The sequence below is a fragment of the Primulina huaijiensis genome, chromosome 17, assembly GCF_012295235.1.
Source record: "Primulina huaijiensis isolate GDHJ02 chromosome 17, ASM1229523v2, whole genome shotgun sequence".
NCBI lineage: Eukaryota > Viridiplantae > Streptophyta > Magnoliopsida > Lamiales > Gesneriaceae > Primulina > Primulina huaijiensis.
Window position 1 is genome coordinate 9,673,789 of NC_133322.1, and position 22,583 is coordinate 9,696,371.

The 22,583-nt window shown below is 39.1% G+C and overlaps 1 protein-coding gene across 1 annotated transcript; it reads left to right on the plus strand.

The window, feature by feature from the left end:
• Window positions 1-6,420: 6,420 nt before the first annotated feature.
• LOC140962599 (uncharacterized) lies at window positions 6,421-6,960 on the plus strand. Its single transcript, XM_073421551.1, has one exon. It carries the CDS (start codon window positions 6,421-6,423, stop codon window positions 6,958-6,960), a length of 540 nt encoding a protein of 179 aa, XP_073277652.1.
• The last annotated feature ends 15,623 nt before the right edge of the window (window positions 6,961-22,583 follow it).

Consider the following 22,583-nt stretch of genomic DNA (forward strand, 5'->3'; position numbering starts at 1 on the left):
AAAACCGAAGGGGCGCTGTTCTTTGTTTGTTTTAAAAATCGATGGGGTCATGAACCAAGCCATGAAAGGGCATCTTGGCCACGTCCTAGACATGTCAAGGAGGGATTCTAACCATGGTTACGGGCCCAAAAGCCAACCAAGATTCGAACCTCGCTGTACAAAACGAAAACCAGAATTTTGAGACACAAAATGCACCATGGACGAGTTGCTGTCCATTCGTGTTGCGGGGGGGGGGGGGGGGGGGAAGTCTTTAACCAACTGACTAACACCTTCCTAACACACCCTATATCATGTCTATAAGCAGCCTTGAGCCCCTGGAAATTGAGCCAACCCTGAAACCACAAAAACCTCAAAACCGTGAGGTGCACAAGTGAAGAGTCGAAAAATCTGCACAATGTTTTTTGAAAGTTCTTGACATGATTTTGGTTTTGCCATAGATCAAGCACATGTAATGGTTTAAAAATAGATATATAACTTGATTGAAGAGCAAAGAAATAATATAGACATGCCTTAAGTTGTTTTTACAATAAACAACACAATATGTCGGATCGGGAGACACGGCAACGGAAATGAAGACACCTTGCTATTGTTGTTGTCTTGGCCAAGAATGAGAGCTGCCAAATCTCCTAATTTTTGTGCTAGGGAGAATGAAGTAGGTGGTGAAGGGTTGTGGTCAAATAAGGTAGTGCATGTGGGAGTAAATGATGCCAAGTTGGGTGGGGGGGGGGGGGAAACAAGCATGATGAATGGGTGACCTTTGTTTTCTTGTTGGGGGAGTTAAATGGTGTCAAGTTGGGATTGTGTGGAGTGGAGATGACCGAGACTTGTCTTCCCAAAATGGTGTAGGATTTGTTTAGGTTTTGCTAAGTAGAATCCTATGTTAGATAAGCTTGATTAAAAGGTTAATTAAGCATAATCTTGATGAATTAAGAAGCCTACAATTAAATTGGTGATTAATTAATTAAAGTAGACTTAAATCCACTTCATTTCATTAAAATAAATTATTTCTTAGCTTGGAATAAATTTAGGAATATTTTTGGATCATAAAATTCATCTCCGATTTCCTATCTCCGGTCCGGTCTCGCGTATATATCTAAAAAGTTAAAATTTGAAATACGTGATTTAAAAATCATTAAAAATTACGTAAATGATTTAAATGCAATTAAATCAACAATTTCTTAAAATAATAACCATTTAAAATTAAATAATAAAAATTATGCACATATATACGCATATTGGTTTTTCGGGTACTACAACACTCCCCCCTTAAATAAAATTTCGTCCTCGAAATTAGAACTCACCGAATAAATCTGGAAAGCGACTCCGCATCTCTGACTCTGACTCCCAAGTAGCTTCCTCATCGGAATGATTAAGCCACTTGACCTTCACTGATTTGATCACCTTGTTCCGAAGCTTATTCTCCTTACGGTCTAGGATCTGCACTGGTCTCTCTTCATAAGACAAGTTCGTAGAAAGTTGCAACGGCTCAAAGTTCAACACATGAGAAGGGTTCGCTAAATACTTCCTCAACATCGACACATTGAACACACTGTGTACTCCGGCCAGATTCGGCGGAAGAGCAACACGATATGCTAATGTCACAACTCTGTCGAGGATCTCAAATGGTCCGATGAACCTCGGACTAAGCTTCCCCTTCTTTCTGAATCTCATGACACCCTTCATCGGTGCTATGTTCACGAAAACATGGTCGCCAACGGCAAACTCTAGATCTCTCCTTCTCCGGTCGGCATAACTCTTCTGTCGACTCTGAGCAGTCCTCATCCTGTCACGGATTACGAATACTAGATCAGCAGTCTGCTGAACGATCTCTGGACCTAACTCTGATCTCTCGCCTACTTCATCCCAATGAATAGGCGATCTACACTTCCTTCCGTACAATGCTTCATAAAGAGCCATACCTATAAACGACTGAAAGCTGTTGTTATAGGTAAACTCCACTAATGGCAACTTCGATTCCCAGCTCCCTGAGAAATCGATGACACAAGCACGGAGAAGATCCTCCAAGATCTGAATAACTCTCTCTGATTGACCATCTGTCTGAGGGTGAAAAGCTTTGCTAAACAACAACTTCGTACCCATCGCTGAATGCAGACGCTTCCAAAATGAGGAAGTGAATCTCGGATCTCTGTCAGAAACAATAGAGACTGGGATACAGTGCAATTGGACTATCTCACGAATATATAACTCGGCATACTAAATCATGGAGAAAGTCGTCTTAATAGGCAAGAAATGCGCTGACTTGGTGATACGAATCTAGCCAGCCACTATGCGTTCCAAGAACCAATCCCGAGAGGACGCTTGACGATGTTGAATGTTGTCCTTCATCCAACCAATGAAAGCTTGGGAACAAGGCTCGAGGGGTTCGGGTTGCATAACAATCAAGTGATAAATGAAGAGGAGGCCAGCAGCTTCGGCGCCCGAGCGGCCAGACATTACCGCCCGAGCGCCACACTGTCCAGAACGTGAACTCCAGAAGCAGCGGCGCCCGAGCGGCAAAATATTACCGCCCGAGCGCGACCTGTCCAGAAGAGCTCGCGCTCGAGCGGTAGAAACCCGCGCCCGAGCGCCAGCCGATCGCGAGCATTTTCGAGAAATATTTTAATTTCTTATTTTAGAGTTTTAATTATTTTTGCAACTANTCCTTGGCAACCCTCGTGAAAATCGATAGACGAACGAACAAAAGAATCCACCTTTGAAAGTTCGATTTTGAAAACACCGAAGTGTATAAAAGCTCTCGCTTTCAGTTGAGAGAAAATCTCACAATTTGATATCAAATCAATAATGAACAAAAGTTAAATTGTTTACATGGTATTCTAGCTTAAATATAGATAACTAAAACCTAGATATAGTAAATTGCATATTTAAAGATAACAATATCTAGTTGCAAAAATAATTAAAACTCTAAAATAAGAAATTAAAATATTTCTCGAAAATGCTCGCGATCGGCTGGCGCTCGGGCGCGGGTTTCTACCGCTCGAGCGCGAGCTCTTCTGGACAGGTCGCGCTCGGGTGGTAATATTTTGCCGCTCGGGCGCCGCTGCTTCTGGAGTTCACGTTCTGGACAGTGAGTGTGGCGCTCGGGCGGTAATGTCTGGCCGCTCGGGCGCCGAAGCTGTTGGCCTCCTCTTCATTTATCACTTGATTGTTATGCAACCCGAACCCCTCGAGCCTTGTTCCCAAGCTTTCATTGGTTGGATGAAGGACAACATTCAACATCGTCAAGCGTCCTCTCGGGATTGGTTTTTGGAACGCATAGTGGCTGGCTAGATTCGTATCAACTCGGCTCCAACTTGCCTTTCCCTTTGAAATGGTCCTTTCCTCTATGACTCGAACCCTGACCCCTCTGAGCAACAAACTGCTGCCTCGCCTGTCTCTCTCTGGCAATATCTTTCTCATCTTGCTCGGCCAACAAAGCCTTAGACACAATCTCTTTGAATGTCACCGCCTTCGACATATTGATGTCCCTTCTGATTTCTGCTCGAAGGACTCTAATGAAATGAGCACCCTTATCTTTGTCGTTGGAGGAAATATACGGAGCAAACAGACAGCCCTCTTCAAACTTCAGAATATACTCATCAACATTCATACCTCCTTGACGAAGCTCTAAAAATTCAGTCACCTTCCGAGTTCGAAGTGCATCTGGGAAGTACTTGTCATAGAAAAGATCAATGAACCCTTGCCACTTCAATGCTGGAACATCAATACCATCTTGGTAGCATTCCACCAAATGCGTGCAGCTTTGACTAACATGAACACTGCACAACTGATTCTGTCCTTATCTTCATAGTTGAGATGATCGAAAATCGCCTCAAGAGCTTTGACCCACTCTACAGCCACCAATGGATCAGTGCTTCCTGCAAATTCCGGCGGATCCATTCTCTTGAAAGCAGTAAAGATCCCATCGGTCCCAACTGCCTGAGCCACTTGGCCTCTCCCTTGACCTCTACCTTGGCCTGTTCCTTGCAAACGTAACAACTGTTGGATCTGCTCACTATGGACCTTAGCTTGCTCTTTCAGTAGCTTGCCGAACTCATCGACAACTCTAGAGGAAGAACTATCCTCACCCTCTGAAGCCTTTCTCTTAGGAGGCATACTCCTACAATGTGCTCACATAATACATATCAACCAATGACAATAATTAGATGTAGAAGAAGACATACCCGGACTGTTGAAAGTAGACGAAGTCATATGCATTGGTCCGAAGAACGGTGCTCTGATACCAATAAATGTAACACCTCTGGCCGGTTTTAATAAAATAGCAGCGGAATTTAAAATTTTCTTTGAAGGGAGGAAGGATTTAAAATACATTACAATATATAAACAAAAGTTAATACATGATCAATCAAATGAGGCAACAAAATACAAAACATCATTTTTGTGATCATGTCAAAATACTTGCAAAATAGTCTTCTTCCTTCCCTCTCTTATGCATATGACCCCGGCTCCAATCAACGTCCCGGCCCGTCACTCTTATCTGCATCACATGAATAACTGAAATGAGTATGAAACTCAGCAAGTGGAACTCTTACATAGCAATGTACATATACCATACTCTGTAAAACATGGCTTTGAAAACATTAAATACCATCAACTCTGAAACATGAATATCATAGAATGAATAACAATAACGATGGTATTTCTCTTTTCTCTGTTGGATTGATATCTATATAGTATCTCTGTCTCTGTGCCTCTATCCCATCGATATGAATCGATAACTCTGAGGGATATAAGCCTATGGTCGTTGATCAACTTATTGCATGCAATCTCTGGCTATGTATCTATCAATCCAATAAAACATTTGAATTCTCTCTTTGGCATTAAAACAAACACTTTGAAGACTATCTTTTCTCTTGTATTCCCTTTGACATGGTTGAGACATAAAATGCCTCTAATATACAACAAGGTGTATTAATACATAGCATGAATCAAATGGAAGGGAATAACACTTTAAAACCATTGAAACACAATACATATATTATCATGTGAGCACAAGGAAATGAATTCCACTTACAACACTTGGAACCTTGAATCTACTCTCTTGGTACACAACCTACAACAATAAACCATAAACTTCACCATCAACATCTCAAAAATCATAAACCCATACCAAAAACTTCATAAAGCTAACACACTCTAAATACCCAAGACTTCTCCCAACACCATAAACCAAGAAATAATCAAAGCCACAAGCTTACCTTAGCTCCTTGAACTCAAAATAACCTTGTTCTCTCTTCAATAATCCAACAAGAAGCTTGAATCTAAGAAATAAAAGAAAGAAAATGGAACCCTAGCTTCCCTTGAGCTGAAGAAATCGAGAATGAGGAGAGAAATGAGGGAAAAATGAACCAACTCATGTATTTAAGCACTTAAATCCAAAAACACGACTTTACTGTTCACGGACCGCGGGTGCGCTACATTTTGGAGTGCGGGTTCACTCTGGTCACCGCGGGTGCACTGAACAATAGAGTGCGGGTGCACTCTGGTTACTCTGCGCACAGGTTCTCCAAAGATCGCCTCCGAAACGCCTCTTCCTTTCATAATTTGGAAAAATGGTAAACTACAAAGTTGTAGCTCTATGTCAGTTCTTGAACCTTTCCAAATATCAGATCATTTGAAGGTCTGAGTAAAAAGTTATGCCAAATCTCTCAACATGTGTCACTGGAGGAACGTCGAAACACATAACACACTTCGGGGCACTTTTGGCTTACCTTCCACAATGATTTGAACAAAACTCAAAATAAGAAAGTTACACCTCTATGTCTTATCTAACCACTCCAATTGGTCTCATAACAATTGGCTCAATATACGAATTACCATGAATTAAATCGCAACGATGCTACAACAACTACACAACAACTATAAACAAAAATACTATAAACCATATATCACAACTCTTAACATCAAAACTATACATAAACTTAACCAAATAGTCCATAAGCATACAAAATCTTAAACCATACCGTTCACCAGGCTTGGATATTACAAAATGTTTTTGGGACCAATGATTTGGCACACGACTTCTTCTGTTTGCGACACTTCGGTATGTATATTTCTGCATCTCATTGATGTACTGATATGATGATATGTATCTTTAATTGTATAAAGATGATTTAAAATGATTTTAAACTGAGATGCAATGTAGGAGATGCCACCTAAGAGGAAAGCTGTAGAGGGAGAAGATAGTTCCTCATCACGAGTTGTCGATGAGTTTAGTAAGTTGCTCAAAGAGCAAGCCAAAGTTCATGGAGAATAGATCCAACAGTTATTGAGATTGCAGAACCCAGTGCACGGGAGAGGTAGAGGCCTTGTGAGACAGGAGCCCAGTTCAGAGGGAGCGTATGACAGGTTTAAAAGAATGAATCCACCCGAGTTCGTGGAAGTGTGGATCCCCTTGCAGCTATGGAATGGGTTAAAGCTATTGAAGCAATCTTTGACTACCTGCACTTTGAAGATAATGATCGAGTTAGTTGTGCAGTGTTTCTTCTGACCAAGACTGCACGCATTTGGTGGGAGGCCACGAAGGTAACTGTTAATGTTCAAACCCTCCAATGGAATGAGTTCAAGGAGCTATGTTATGACAAATATTTCTCCACGGATGTCAAGACACAGAAAGTGAAAGAGTTCTTGGAACTAAAGCAGGGCAACTTGAATGTGAATGATTATATATTGAAGTTCGAAGAAGGATGTCCGTTCGTTCCTTTTATTGCTTCGAATGACAAAGATCGAGGGGAACACTTCATGAGAGGTTTGAGAGCCGAGATCAGGAGGAATGTCAGAATGTCTAAAGCTACAACGTACAAAGAGATCGTGGAGAAAGTTCTTTTAGCAGAACAGGACGAGAAAGAGATTGAGAAGGAAAGGCAACTGAGAAGACAGAGCTTTAATCAAAAGAGCCAAGCTTCGAATCAAAGTTGGAAAGGGGGATATAAAGGAAAATGAAAAAAGAACATCGAGGTAAAGCTCCTGTGGTTCAGTCTGAGACGAATAGGCCTTTATGTCCCAAATGCAGCAAGCCACACAAGGGTGAATGCTTTGTAGGGACCAATAAATGTTATAGATGTGGGGGTGCAGGTCACATTGCCATCAATTGCACCCAATCTTCAGGCCGAGGACGAGTCCAAGGATGCATTTTCTCTTTGACCAAAGAGGGTGTTAATCCTGATACGTCGGTTATATCAGGTAATATTATAATTTCAGGAAAACTAGCTCTTACTTTAATTGATACTGGAGCTACGCATTCCTTTATGTCTGACATTTTCATGAGATCGTTGGATATTGCACCTTTATGTGAACATCTCAAGTATAATATTATGCTTCCTTCGGGTGATGTGATTTGTCCAACAAGTGTGGTTAGAGCTTGTCCTATTCAAGTGAACGAGGAAACATTATTTGCTGATTTGATTGTGATTCCTATGATTGAGTTTGATGTGATTTTGGGTATGGATTGGCTATCATCGTATCGTGCAGTAATAGATTGTGTTGAAAAGACGGTGCGATTTCCGAAAGAAGAAGGTGATATCAGGGTCTTCAAGCATTCAGGTACTTCGCTTGACACTTCTTTTATTTCTTGCTTGAAGGTGAATAAGATGTTGTTTAAGGGGTGTCAGGGATTTCTGGCGTCAGTCATGGATGTGAGTAAGGAGTATAAAGTGAATGTAAATGATATTGAAATTGTTCGAGAATATTTGGATGTCTTTGCCGATGATGTGCCGGGGTTGCCACCCGATAGAGAAGTCGAGTTTGTCATTGATGTTGTACTCGGTACTGCTCCTATTTCTGAAGCCCCTTATCGAATGGCACCGACTGAAATGAAAGAATTAAAGAACCAATTGCAAGAGCTGTTAGATAAGGGTTTTATTAGACCGAGTTCTTCACCATGGGGGGCACCAGTACTGTTTGTGAAAAAGAAGGATGGGTCACTACGTTTGTGTATTGACTACAGAGAGATCAACAATGTTACAATTAAGAACTGGTACCCTTTGCCACGAATTGATGATCTTTTTGATCAATTACAAGGGGCAACGGTATTTTCCAAGATTGATCTGCGATCGGGATATCACCAATTGAAAGTGAAAGAAGATGACATATCTAAGACTACGTTTCGAACTAGGTATGGTCATTATGAATTTCTGTTAATGTCTTTTGGATTAACGAATGCGCCGTCAGTTTTTATGGATCTTATGAATCGAGTCTTGAAGCCTTATTTGGACAGTTTCGTCATTGTATTTATTGATGATATTCTGGTTTATTCGAAGACTCGAGAACTTCATCGAGAACATTTGATAACTGTGTTGCAGCAATTGAGGGACAACCAGTTATATGCCAAGTTAAAGAAGTGCGAGTTCTGGTTGGACCAAGTGACTTTCCTAGGCCATATTGTTTCTAAAGATGGAATTACTGTGGATCCAACAAAGATAGAAGCAGTGAGGAAATGGCTTATTCCTACGACAGTTGCAGAGGTACGAAGTTTTCTTGGTTTAGCAGGTTACTATCGTCGTTTCATCGCTGATTTCTCAAAGATAGCCCTACCATTAACCACATTGACAAGAAAGACAGTTAAATTTGAATGGACAAATGAGTGTGAACAAAGTTTTCAGGAGTTGAAGGATAAATTGACATCGGCTCCAGTGTTGTCACTTCCTGAAGGAGTTGAAGACTTTGTAGTGTTCACTGATGCTTCTAAGAAAGGACTTGGTGCTGTATTGATGCAGCGTGGTAAGTTAATTGCTTATGCTTCCCGTCAGCTGAAGGATTATGAAAAGAATTATCCGACTCACGATCTTGAGTTGGCAGCTGTGGTTTTCGCTTTGAAGATCTGGCGACATTATTTATATGGAGTGAAGTGTGAGATTTTCTCAGATCATAAAAGCCTTAAATATCTGTTTACTCAGAAGGAATTGAACATGCGTCAGAGGAGATGGTTGGAACTTGTTAAAGATTATGATTGCACTATTAGTTACCACCCTGGGAAGGCGAATGTAGTTGCAGACGCTTTGAGTCGGAAGTCAGGAGTTGTGTTGAGTTCTATGATTCAAAAACCTTTATTGTTGGACTTACAAAGGAATGAGATAGCTTTGGTCGAGAAAGGTACGATAGCTCGACTTTCAGCTTTGGTGATTCGACCTACTGTGAATGACAGGATTAAAGATGGACAACAGAATGATAATCAATATGCTGAGGCTTATGTTCAAGAGATTGTTAGACTTCATGGGATACCAGTATCCATCATTTCTGATCGTGATCCAAGATTTACATCTGAATTTTGGAAGAGTTTGCATAGAGCTTTGGGTACAAAGTTGGCCTTCAGCACAGCTTATCATCCTCAGAGTGACGGATAATCAGAACGAGTTATTCAGATTCTTGAGGACATGTTAAGGGCCTGTATTATTGATTTTCCTGGAAGTTGGGATTTGAAGCTGCCTCTTGTAGAATTCACATATAATAACAGCTATCAGTCCTCGATTGGCATGGCACCTTTTGAAGCTTTGTATGGGAGAAGGTGTCGATCACCTTTGTTTTGGGATGAAGTAGGTGAAAGAAAGATGCTAGGACCAGAGTTGGTTCAACAAATGGTTGATGTTGTAGCATTGATTCGAGAAAGAATGAAAACGGCTCAGTCTCGACAGAAAAGCTATGCAGATGTTCGAAGAAGGCCTTTGAATTTCGAGATAGGTGATCATGTGTTTGTTAAGATAGCTCATCTCAAGGGAGTTATGAGATTTGGAAAGAAGGGAAAGTTGAGTCCTAGTTTTATTGGAATTTTCGAGATTCTTGACAGAATTGGCGAGCGAGCTTATCGAGTGGCTTTGCCTCCTGATTTGGATAGGGTGCATAATGTATTTCATGTCTCAATGCTTCGTAAATATGTATCGAATCCAACTCATGTGCTTCGTCACGAACCACTAGACTTAATGCCAAATTTGAGTTATCGTGAGCGACCGGTACAAATGCTGGAACGAAAGGTTAAAGTGCTTAGAAACAAAGAGATTGCTATCGTAAAGGTGTTATGGAGTAATCATGTCATCGAAGAAGCAACATGGGAACCCGAGGAAGAGATGAAGCAACGTTATCCTGACTTGTTTACGTAGTGAGGTAAATTTCGGGGACGAAATTTTTATAAGGGGAGGAGAATTGTAATAATCGATCGTTCATTTCATTTATTATGAATTACGGTATTTTATGGTGATGGTTTATGGCTTTACATTATGATAAGAATGGTAATGAATGTTATAGAATGGAATAGATAATGGATGGGTAGAATAGAAGGTTGAATTTGAGTTAAATAGGTAATGGAAGTGTTGAAACGGTGTGAAACTGTAGCAGTAGTTGTGGTTTTTAGCATAATGTTTTGTATTTTGATCCAAATGATGTGAGGTCACTTCCATTAGAAAGATAAGATATAAGGCTATAACTTTCATGTTTTGAGTTTTGTTCAAATCATTAGGAAAGACGTGCCAAAAGTGGCCCGAATGTTGTCGTGCACATCATCGTTCTTGTGCTGACACATGCTGGGAGATTGAGCATAACGTTTTACTCAGACCTTCAAATGACATGAGGCCAATTGGAGATGCAAGCCAAGACATAAGGCTACAACTTTCATGTTTACCACTTTTCCTAATTCTTAAGGGAAGAGGCATTTCCGGAGCAATCTTTGATGTGGCTTTGCGCCGAGCGGTAATATTTGACCGCCCGAGCGCTCCTCGCTCTGAAATTTGGGTGTTATGGCCGAGAATTCGGTGCTAGGGCGGTAATTTGTGACCGCTCGAGTGCCCAGCAAGTTAAAAAACATGTTTTGAAGTTTGAGAGGCATAAAATCGAATGGGGATTCATTTTTACTCATTTTTCTCTCTTCTTCTTCTCTTCTCTCATGGTTTGGAAGCTAGGGTTCCTCATTTCTCTTCAATCTAACTTCTTCCAAGAAATTATTCTTTGGTTGAAACCTTAATCTTTGCTTGGAGATTAGAAGTTCTTCTCCTCAAGAGTTTAGGAGCAAGGTAAGAAAGCTTGTTTCCTTGGGTTAGTGATTGGAAGGAGAATATTGGGTTATTTGGTTTGAATGTTGAGGTAAGATTGTTAATTTAATGATTGATGGTATTATTATTATTGTGTTGTAGGAATCCCTCAAGAACTTAGCAAGCACTTGTTTATTTGGTTGTAAGTAGACTTTTCCTTTGAATGCATCTCATGATCTATGTATATGATAAATGAAGTTTTTATTGATTTTAGCTCCTTTAATTCATTGATTATGTATATTGTATGTATTGATGTATTGGAAAGAAATGGAATTGATGCCAATGGCAAAGTAAAGGAGCTAAGGTTTTAGCACGCACACCACGTGTTTGATAAAATGTTTCAATGAATGTTTTTATGGCTTGATGGTTATATGGTATTGTGGTGTTATCTATGGTAATTCTAAACCCACTTGACGGAAGTTGATCAACATAATGACATGTACTGTGACTGATTTTGACTGAGACGTACATGTATACCATCGACGGATGACCTATCAATGCCATACAAATGAAAAAGGAATGAATTGTTCTATAGATGCCATCTTATAATTGTTATTTATGAATTTTATTGACTGATGGCATATTGTGGTTAAGAAATGATATGGATTCCTTCTTTACACTATGGTATATGTACTTGTTATTTAAAGGTCTACTTTGCTGAGTTTTTATAACTCATTTCAGTTATGTTCATGAGATGCAGATACAGGTAACAAAGAATAGATACGACGGAGTGTCAAGACAAAAGAAGAAGAACTAGTGCCAATCTTGGAGGAAATGATAATGAAGTATATTTTGTATTACAAATGGAAAAGTTATTTTGAAGTGCAAACTTGATTTGTAATGTTTTTTTTGAAAATGTCATGTTCTACGTTTGGTTATTAATATAAGTATTTTGATTGTTATATGGAATGTGGTCTTATTGACATTATTTGAAATATTTTGCTTGAGACAGGTGGCAAGTCCTTTTTACGGGTAAACTCTGCCAAAATTTTTTTAAAGCTCATACTTTCCTCCAAGTCTATATTTTAAAGCTTCCGCGTTATAGAGTTTCTTTTTTTTTAAATGGATAAGGGTGTTACAGTAATAACCAGCTAGCCCAAGAAAACTACGTACCTCGGTAACAGTGGTAGGTCGTAGCCAGTTATTAATAGCTTCAATCTTACTTGGATCCACTGATATGCCTTCTTTTGAAATGATATGACCCAAGAATGATACTTGTTCAAGACAAAATTCGCATTTCTTCCATTTGGCGTATAATTGGTTATCTTTCAAAGTTTGCAAAACTAATTGCAAATGTTCTTGATGCTCCTCTACAGTTCGTGAGTAGATGAGAATATCATCTATAAACACAGTCACAAACTTGTCTAAAAATGGCTTGAAAATTCTGTTCATCAAATCCATAAAAGCACCTGGTGCATTTGTTAGTCCAAATGGCATTATAAGAAATTCATAATGCCCGTACCTGGTTCGGAAGGCAGTCTTTGAGATATCATCTGATTTCACTTTTAGTTGATGATAGACTGATCGTGAATCAAACTTCGAAAAGATGGCAGCTCCTTGTAATTGATCAAACAAATCATCAATTCTGGGGAGTGGATACTTATTTCTGATTTTCACTTTGTTCAACTCCCGATAATCAATACATAGACGGAGGGTACCGTCTTTCTTCTTCACAAATAAAACAGGTGCACCCTACGGTGAAAAGCTCGGTCTAATAAACCCTTTATCAAGCAACTTCTGTAAATGTTCTTTCAATTCTTTCATTTCTGTAGGAGCTAATCGATAAGGAACTTTTGAGATCGGATGAGTTCCTGCCACAACATCAATTACAAATTCGATCTCTCTATCTGGGGGTAAGCCTGTTACATCATCCGGAAACACCTCTGGAATTTCACAAATAGGTGGATCAATAGTTAACACAGATGCTAAATATCCTTGACACCCCTTCTGTAGTAATTTACAAGCTTTCATACAAGAGATTATCCGAAGAGGTAAGGATATACCTACACTTGCTACTGTGAATGGTTCAGCTCCTATCGGCTCAAATTTGATCATCTTTATGCCACAGTCAATAGTAACTCTGTACTTCGAGAGCCAAACCATTCCCAATATCACATCAAAATCAGTCATCCTCAGAACTATCAAGTCAGCATACATCTGATGACCTTGGACATATATTGGACACCCTCGCACAATCTGATTTGTCTGTAATTCTTGCCCAGAAGGTGAGGCTATGGCGAGTTGTGCCTCTGTTGTACTTGCTGTAATGCCCAGTCTCCTTACAAACGATTCCGAAATAAAGGAATGCGTGTCTCCCGACTCTAGTAAAACAATAGCAGTAATACCAGAAATCAAGAACATACCAGTGATCAGCGAGGTATCCGCATCCACTTCCTCTTTAGTCATGGAGAAAAGGCGTCCCTGTACTTTCTTGGAACTCCCTGGACAATTCCTGGCGAGATGCCCTGGCTTTTTACAACGATAACAAACGTTGGAACCTTGCATACATTCCCCGCCATGAAGTTTGCCACATTTAGGACAAGGTGGTCTATCTTGTTCCTTACGTGGAGGGGGACCCTTGCCACGAGGTTCCTCTGATCGAGTACCTTTACTATCAGTCTTTTTGCCTTGTCCTTTTCCTTGTCTCTTTTGAAAGTACTGCTGCCTTCGTTGTTGTCTATCTCTGTCAATGTCATGCTCATCCTGTTCTACCATAAGTGCTCTTTCCACTATCTCTCCATATTTAACAACCTTCGACATCCGTACATCTCTTTTAATTTAAGAGCGAAGTCCTCGCATGAAGTGTTCGCCCTTACTTGTGTCACCTGTGCAATATATGGTACATATTGAACTCCAACTTCAAATTGTTGTATGTATTTGGTCATTGACATGGTTCCTCGCTTCAAATTCAGGAAGTCACTGGCTTTCTTGGCTCGTACATCTTTACTGAAATATATATTGTAAAAAACAGTTTTGAAGGTTCGCCATGTCAATGGTCCAACCGGTAATGCAACTTTTGCGCTCTCCCACCATATCCTTGCATGTTTGGTTAATAAAAAGATGGCACAAGTTACTTTGTCTGTATCTTCCATATGAAGGTAGGAGAAGATGGACTCCAATGATTTAATCCACTCTTCTGCTACTGTCGGATCGGTGCTTCCCATGAATTCAGGAGGGTTCAGACGTCGAAAGCGATCATATACATCTGTTTGAACAGGCCCTTGTCTTAGTATCATGGCTTGTGCGTGTGCTTGGTCATGAGTAGTCCGTTGCATCTCAAGTAATTGCTGTATCTTCTCGCCATGGACTTTTGCTTGTTGCTGGAGCAGCTGAGCAAAATCATCTATAGGTCGTGGCGCACTACCTTCACCTTCGACCGCTGGGGCCTTGCCCTTAGATGACTCTCCTCCCTGTACCTTACGTTTAGGTGGCATCGTCTTTTCTCTTAACCTACATATAGGTCACGTAGAAACACATAACTTAGTATAAACTATGGGATACAAAGATACTTACTTGCCGAGTTCCCCATGTATGGATGAAGTGCAGTGTCTTCCCTGTTGAAGAACCATGGGCTCTGATACAAACTAAAATGTCACACCCTTACTCTATACTTAGCATAATTACCATAATCAAAATAAGGTTTGAATGATATAACTATAGTATGAAGCAAATCAAACAAGAGGCATCACTTTGACCGTTTATAAAAATTTTGGCATGATGTCCCTATATTTTGTATAAACAAAAAACTCAAGCAATACTATTTATACACACTTATAAACATATTCTCATATACAAACATACTTTGTATCATCATACATAACATGGAACTTGTTTCAAACCCTGACATATAATTTACTACAATACATATGCGGAAGCTATACAATAAGATATCCCAGTTCTTGTCGAGGTAAGGCACGTCACAAGCATCCATTGGCGAACCGGCATCCTACGTCTCTCCAATACCTGATCCTGTAATACATGAGCTACGTGAGTTTATAAAACTCAATAAGTTGGCACTTGTACGTATCAATATTCGTAGAAGGAGTATACATATCAAGTCGTGATCAACAATGAATCTTTAAACCATGTCATATCATAACATATATTCATGTTCATTTTTGTACTTGAGCCTCATTTGTTGACTTGTACTACCGTGCTTGCTTTATTATATAGCTACTACTGTGTTGGACGTCAGGTAGCAACCTTTGGCAACCCCACGCCCCATGAACATATATTGGCCAAAAGGTTTGGTGGACTTAAAACCACCCATGATGTCAACAAGCTCTATATCATGTAAAAATCAATCCTTTTCTTTTCATGTTCATGTTCATGTTCATAACATAGCATCCATCATCAATATTCATGAGTTTCTTACATATTTAATACATAACAATGGAATATGATGCTATATTTTCATCAATAAGATACTAACAATATACATATAGCAATAATCAATGGGAAGTATTTGAAATAATAATATTACTCATGTATTACTTCAAGAACATGCCAACTTACAGTCCAAGCGTACGAACACTTGTTTGAGACGATGATTTTCGTTCCTATACTGTCAAATACATCAATAAACCCATCACTATGTACGTACTAGGTGAAAATCACTCCTCTACAAGTAGAAAAACTAAAAGAGAAGAAAACTTACACCCTTATGAAGTTCTTGTGATTGAGAACTAAGTTTCAACTTCAAAATAATGAAAAAGACGAAGAAGAAAGCATTTGGAGGAAGATTCTTATGTTTTCTCTCCAGCTTATGCTGAAGGAGAAGCTGTGGAATGGTTGGAATGCTTAGAAAATTCGAAACTTATCTTCTTGTATACAGGGCGCCGCTCGGGCGGTCATAAATTACCGCTCGAGCGTGGAACTTTCTGTCCGAAACCAAAAATCCAGAACCAGTGGGCTCGGGCGGTCATTTATTACCGCTCGGCGCTGCTCTGCGCACAGTCAACTCAAAGATCGCTCTAGAAACGACTCTTTCGTTCATAATCTGAAAATGTTGTTAACATGAAAGTTGTAGCCCTATGTCTTGGCTTGAATCTCCAATTAGTTTCAGGTCATTTGAAGGTCTGAGTAAAATGTTATGCTCATTCTCCTAACATGTGTCAGTGAGGGAATGATGGTATACACGACACACTTCGGGGCACTTTTGGCTTGTCTTTCACAATGATTTGGACAAAACCCAAAACATGAAAGTTGTTGTATTATATATTAGCTTTCTAATGGTTATGGCCTCACTCAATTTGGATCAATATTCAAATCATTATGCTAAACCTCGTAAAAACTACCACAATTTCATCTCATTTCCTATCAACTTCATAACACTACTTCTACCTACACATCTTACTAAAACTATTTAGACATATTTTCATTTTCAATACACCATGAACAATATAAAAGTCATGTTCAATCTCAATATTGATACCTCAATCAATATGTAAAACATAATGAGCTAAATAACTATCTATAATGACATAAACATATTACTAATCATTTGTACGAGTAACCGGGCATTACAACTTGACTACTTTAACACGAAAGAATGTGAAATTTGAATGGAACGAAGCATGTGATCGAAGTTTTCAAAATTTAAAGACAAATTTGACATCAGCACCAGTCCTTGCTATTCCAGAAGGGACATGAAGTTTTGTTGTATACAGTGATGCTTCGAAACAAGGTTTAGGAGAAGTTTTAATGCATCATGGAAAGTGATATGAATCTAGCCAGCCACTATACGTTCCAAGAACCAATCCCGAGAAGACGCTTGAAGATGTTGAATGTTGCCTTTCTTCCAACCAATGAAAGCTTGGAAACAAGGCTCGAGGGGTTCGGGTTGCATCACAATGAAGTAGAGGATGAATTGGTAGCTTGTACTTTAGCGTGTTGCGGGAAGTTTGAGCCGCCAGATAGGACCCCAGCGAGGAGTTCAAAACGTGGATATCAAGGTACATCGCAATTCTCACATAATTGTATTTCTGATATTCGATGTTTGTCGTGTCTAGAGGTAGGACATGATTTTCATCATTTTCCAAATGAGGATTCGAAGGTAATGGATTTCACTTCCAACCTTGAAGCCAAGCCTGTGGATGATTTGAATGTTGAGGTTGATACTCCAATTGTGTCTCATGCGAGTATTGAGTGTTGTGGTGTGGAGGGTGAGTTGTTAGATGATGTGCAAGTTGTTTCTTTTGCTTAACTGTCTACGAATGTAACGACCCTTTACAGGCCCAGTGGACTGCCCATACAGCCCACTGCCCTGATCGACCCAAGGCTATCCCGATCTTGGGCTCTCTCAAGAGGCCTTTTCCCTCATGGGCTTTCCATAGGCGTCGTACAGGTTACTCATAGAACTCTCCAGCCCATGCACTGGAGCTTGTGCCTTCCCAGACTCGAATCTGAGATCACATGGATATATAGATACTCAGCACAAGTCTGGTACCAATTGAGCTAGTTTTAAAATGTCACACCCTTACTCTATACTTAGCATAATTACCATAATCAAAATAGGGATTGACTGATATAACTGTAGTATGAAGCAAATCAAACAAGGGAATAACTTTGACGGTTTATAAAAATTTTGGCATGATGTCTCTACATTCTTGTAAAAACCAAAAACTCAACTCAAGCATTAACATCAACACATATATATAATCGTATTCTTACATACAAACATTTTCTGTATCATCATACACCTAGACATAAACATTGTAAAACTTGTTTCAAACCCTGACATATTTTTGTACAATACATATGCGGAAGCTATACAATAACAAGTCCCGGTTCTTGTCGAGGTGAGGCACGTCACAAGCATCCATTGGCGAACCGGCATCCTACGTCTCTTCACTACCAGATCCTGTAATACCTGAGCTACATGAGTTTATAAAACTCAATAAGTTGGCACTTGTACGTATCAATATGCGTCGAAGAAACATACATATCAAGTCGTGACAACAATGAATCTTTAAACCATGTCATATCATAGCATATATTCATGTTCATTTTTGTACTTGAGCCTCATTAGTTGACATGTACTACCGTGCTTGCTTTATTATATAGCTACTACTGTGTTGGACGTCAGGGAGCAACCTTTGGCAACCCCACGCCCCATGAACATATATTGGCCAATAGCTTTGGTGGACTTAAAACAACCCATGATGTCAACAAGCTCTATATCATGTAAAATCAGTCATTTTCTTTTCATGTTCATGTTCATAACATAGCACCCATCTTCAATATTCATGAGTTCCTTTCATATTTAATACATAACAATGGAATATGGTGCTATGTTTTCATCAATAAACATACTAACAATGTACATATATAAATAATCAATGAGAAATATTTGAAATCATAATATTACTCATGTATTACTTCAAGAACATGCCAACTTACTGTCCAAGCTTAGGAACACTGGTTTGAGACGATGTTTCTCGTTCTTATGTTGTCAAACATATCAATAATCCATCACTATGTATATATTAGGTGAAAATCACTCTTCTACATGTAGAACAACTAAAAGAGAAGAAAACTTACACCTATATGATGTTCTTGTGATGGAGAATAAACTTCTAACCTTAAAATGATGAAGGAGAAGAAGAAAAGGACTTTTTGGGAGGAAGGTTTCTTATTTCTCTCGAGCTTATGCTGTAAGGAAGTGAAGGAAACTGATACAATGGCTTAGAAAGTCGAAACTTATCTTCATATATATAAGGCGGCGCTCGGACGGTCATAAATTACCGCTCGAGCCCGGAACTTTCTGTCCGCAACCAAAAATTCAGAACAAGTGGCGCTCGGGCGGTCATTTATTACCGCTCGGGCGCCGTTCTGCGCACAGTCACCTCAAAGATCGCTCCAGAAACGTATTTTCCGTTCATAATCTGAAAAAGTGGTAAACAAGAAAGTTGTAGCCCTATTCTTGGCTTGAATCTCCAATTGGTTTCAGGTCATTTGGAGTCTGAGTAAAAAGTTATGCTCATTCTCCTAACATGTGTCAGTGAGGGAATGACGGTATACACGACACACTTTGGGGCACTTTTGGCTTGTCTTTCACAATGATTTGGACAAAACCCGAGACATAAAAGTTGTTGCCTTATATCTTAGCTTTCTAATGGTTATGGCCTCACTCAATTTGGATCAATATTCAAATCATTATGCTAAAACTCGTAAAAACTACCACAATTTCATCTCATTTCTTATCAACTTCATAACACTACTTCTACCTACACATCTTACTATAACTATTTAGACATATTTTCATTCTCAATACACCATGAACAATATAAAAGTCATGTTCAATCTCAATATTGATAACTCAATCAATATGTAAAACATAATGAGCTAAATAACTATCTATAATGACATAAACGTATTACTAATCATTTGTACGAGTAACCGGGCATTACAACAAATGTAATATGTATTGGTGAATCAATTTGTTATGAGTTGAGAGAAAAAAAAAATGAGCTGGTCGAAAAAGATAGTGATAAAAAAGGCGGGATGGCCATCGAAGAACAAAAAGAGTTGTGTGAAAAAGAGGCCAAACAAACAAAAAAAGAAATTATATGTATGGGCCAAAAGAGTGAGGATGAGCGATTCTTTATTTTGAATAAACCACTTCATGTACATCTGTGCAAAGTTGGTTTATTTTATTTTAATGAAATAGCAGGTTCGATCCCGAGCATTGTTAAACTTTACTTGCAGGATTGTGGAAAAGGCATGAAATGTATCGATCTTCCTAGCTATCAAGAATAAAAAGATTTGAGAACAAATCTTTTTAAAGAAAGGGAGTATGATATGAATCTAGCCAGCCACTATGCGTTCCAATATCCAATCACGAGAGGATGCTTGAAGATGTTGAATGTTGCCCTTCATCCAACCAATGAATGGTTGGAAACAAAGCTCGAGGGGTTCGGGTTGCATCACAATCAAGTAGAGGATGAATTGGAAGCTTGCGCTTTAGCGTGTTGCGGGAAGTTTGAGGCGCCAGAAGACTATTTTCTTATCCTAGTTTCCTTAGTTTAATTAATTCTAAATTAAGTATTGATTGTTATCTTTAAATATGCAATTTTCTATATTTAGGTTTTCGTTACCTATATTTAAGCTAGGATACCATGTAAACAATTCAACTTTGGTTCATTATTGATTTGATATCAAATTGTGAGATTTTCTCTCAAATACACTTCGGTGTTTTCAAAATCGAACTTTCAAAGGTGGATTCTTTTGTCGTTCGTCTATCGATTTTCACGAGGGTTGCCAAGGGCGGGTTCTTTTGAGGTTCTCTTGAACGCGATTGTTTCTACCGTTGATTAATTGTTGCTAGACCGCGTGATCTAGAGGCGATTATCACGCCTATCAATTACTTGTTTCAAAGATCGGGACAAATCAAAGAACTCGTGGGCGGAATCGTATCAGAAAGGTGATTGCTATGCATTAAGATAGTTGAAAGAATATGAAAATAATTATCCCACACATGATTTAGAACTTGCAGCAGTGGTATTTGCATTGAAAATATGGCGTCATTATCTGTATGGAGAACGATGTGAAATATACACGGACCACAAGAGTTTGAAATATTTATTCACACAAAAAGAATTGAATATGCGACAACGACGTTGGTTGGAATTAGTGAAAGATTATGATTGTATTATTAATTATCATCCAGGTAAAGCTAATGTTGTTGCAAATGCGTTAAGTCGAAAATCCAGTTCTATCTCCGCAATGCAGGTACAAGAACAAATTTTATGGGATTTGCAGAACTTGAAGCTTGATGTTATTCCAAAGGGAGAAACAATTCAATTATCATCCCATATGGTTCGACCAACGCTTGCAGACCGAATCAAGGACGAACAAAATACAGATAATGAATTACAACAATTGAGGCAGCGAGATGAGGATAAAGGACATTCGAACTTCGAATTGAATGAGGAAGGAATATGGACATATCGAGGTAGATTGTGCGTGCCGAAACAAGGAACAATCAGGACCGACATTCTTATTGATGCACATGCTACACCCTACTCGATCCATCCAGGAGGCACCAAAATGTACAAAGATTTAAAACCATTATTTTTGTTGCCAGGTATGAAAAAGGACATTGCTCAATTTGTTGCACAATGTCTAACTTGTCAACAGGTCAAGACTGAACATCAAAGACCAGCAGGACTCCTGAAACCTCTACCTATTCCTGAGTGGAAATGAGAACACATCACGATGGATTTCATTCTTGGTTTGCCAAGAACACAAAGAGGATTCAATGCTATATGGGTTATTGTTGATCGACTTACGAAATCAGCTCACTTTCTTTCATTAAAAACCACATATACGATGAATCAATATGCTGAAGAATACATCAAAAAGATAGTGAGGCTTCATGGCATCACAGTGTCCATTGTATCTGATACAGATCCCAAATTTACGTCTGCATTTTGAAAGAGTTTACATCATGCTATGGGAACTCGATTGTCATTTAGTACGGCGTTCCATCCTAAAACTGATGGACAGTCAGAACGAGTGAATCAGATCTTAGAAGATATGTTGAGGGCATGTATTTTTGACTTCCCAGGTAGTTGGGACAGTAAACTACCGTTGGTTGAATTTACATATAACAATAGCTATCAGTCAAGCATTGGAATGTCACCATATACCGCATTATATGGTAGAAAATGTCGCTCTCCGGTACATTGGGATGAAATAGGAGAAAGGAAATTATTAGGCCCTGAATTGATACAACAAACAGCCGAATTGGTAACAAAGATCAGAGAAATAATGCACACTGCCCAGAGCCGGCAGAAAAGCTATGCTGATGTGCGACGTCGTCGATTGGAATTTCAGATTGGTGACCATGTATTTGTAAAGATATCACCATTAAATGGCATTTTGCATTTTGGTAAGAAGGGAAAATTGAGTCCAAGATATATCGGTCCATTTGAAATCTTGGAAAGAATAGGAGACAGGGCCTACCGAGTTGCTTTACCACCGAACTTATCAAATGTTCATAATGTTTTTCACGTTTCCCAGTTACGAAAGTATTTGGCTAATCCTTCTCACGTTCTTCATTACGAACCGTTGGAACATGCATTGAATATCTCGTATGAAGAACGACCGGTCCAAATCCTCGACAGGAAATCAAAAGTGTTACGAGGCAAGGAAATACCCTTAGTGAAACTATTATGGCGCAATCATGCAATTGAAGAAGCAACTTGGGAGCGAGAAGAGGAGATTCAACAGAGATATCCTGAACTATATGGTACGTAAAATTTGGAGGACGAAATTCTTTGAAGGAGGAGAGAATTGTAATGTCCGGTTACTCGTACAAATGATAATAATACGTTTATGTTTTTTATTATGTAGTTCTTTAACTCATTAGATTTCACGTGATGATTGAGGTATCAATATTGAGATTGAACATTATTTTTATATTGTCCATGGTGTATTGAGAATGAATATGTGTTAAAATAGTGATAGTAAGAGGTGTAGGTAGAAGTAGTGAAATGAAGTTAGTAGAAAATGAGATGAAAATATGGTAGTTCTTACGGGTATTAG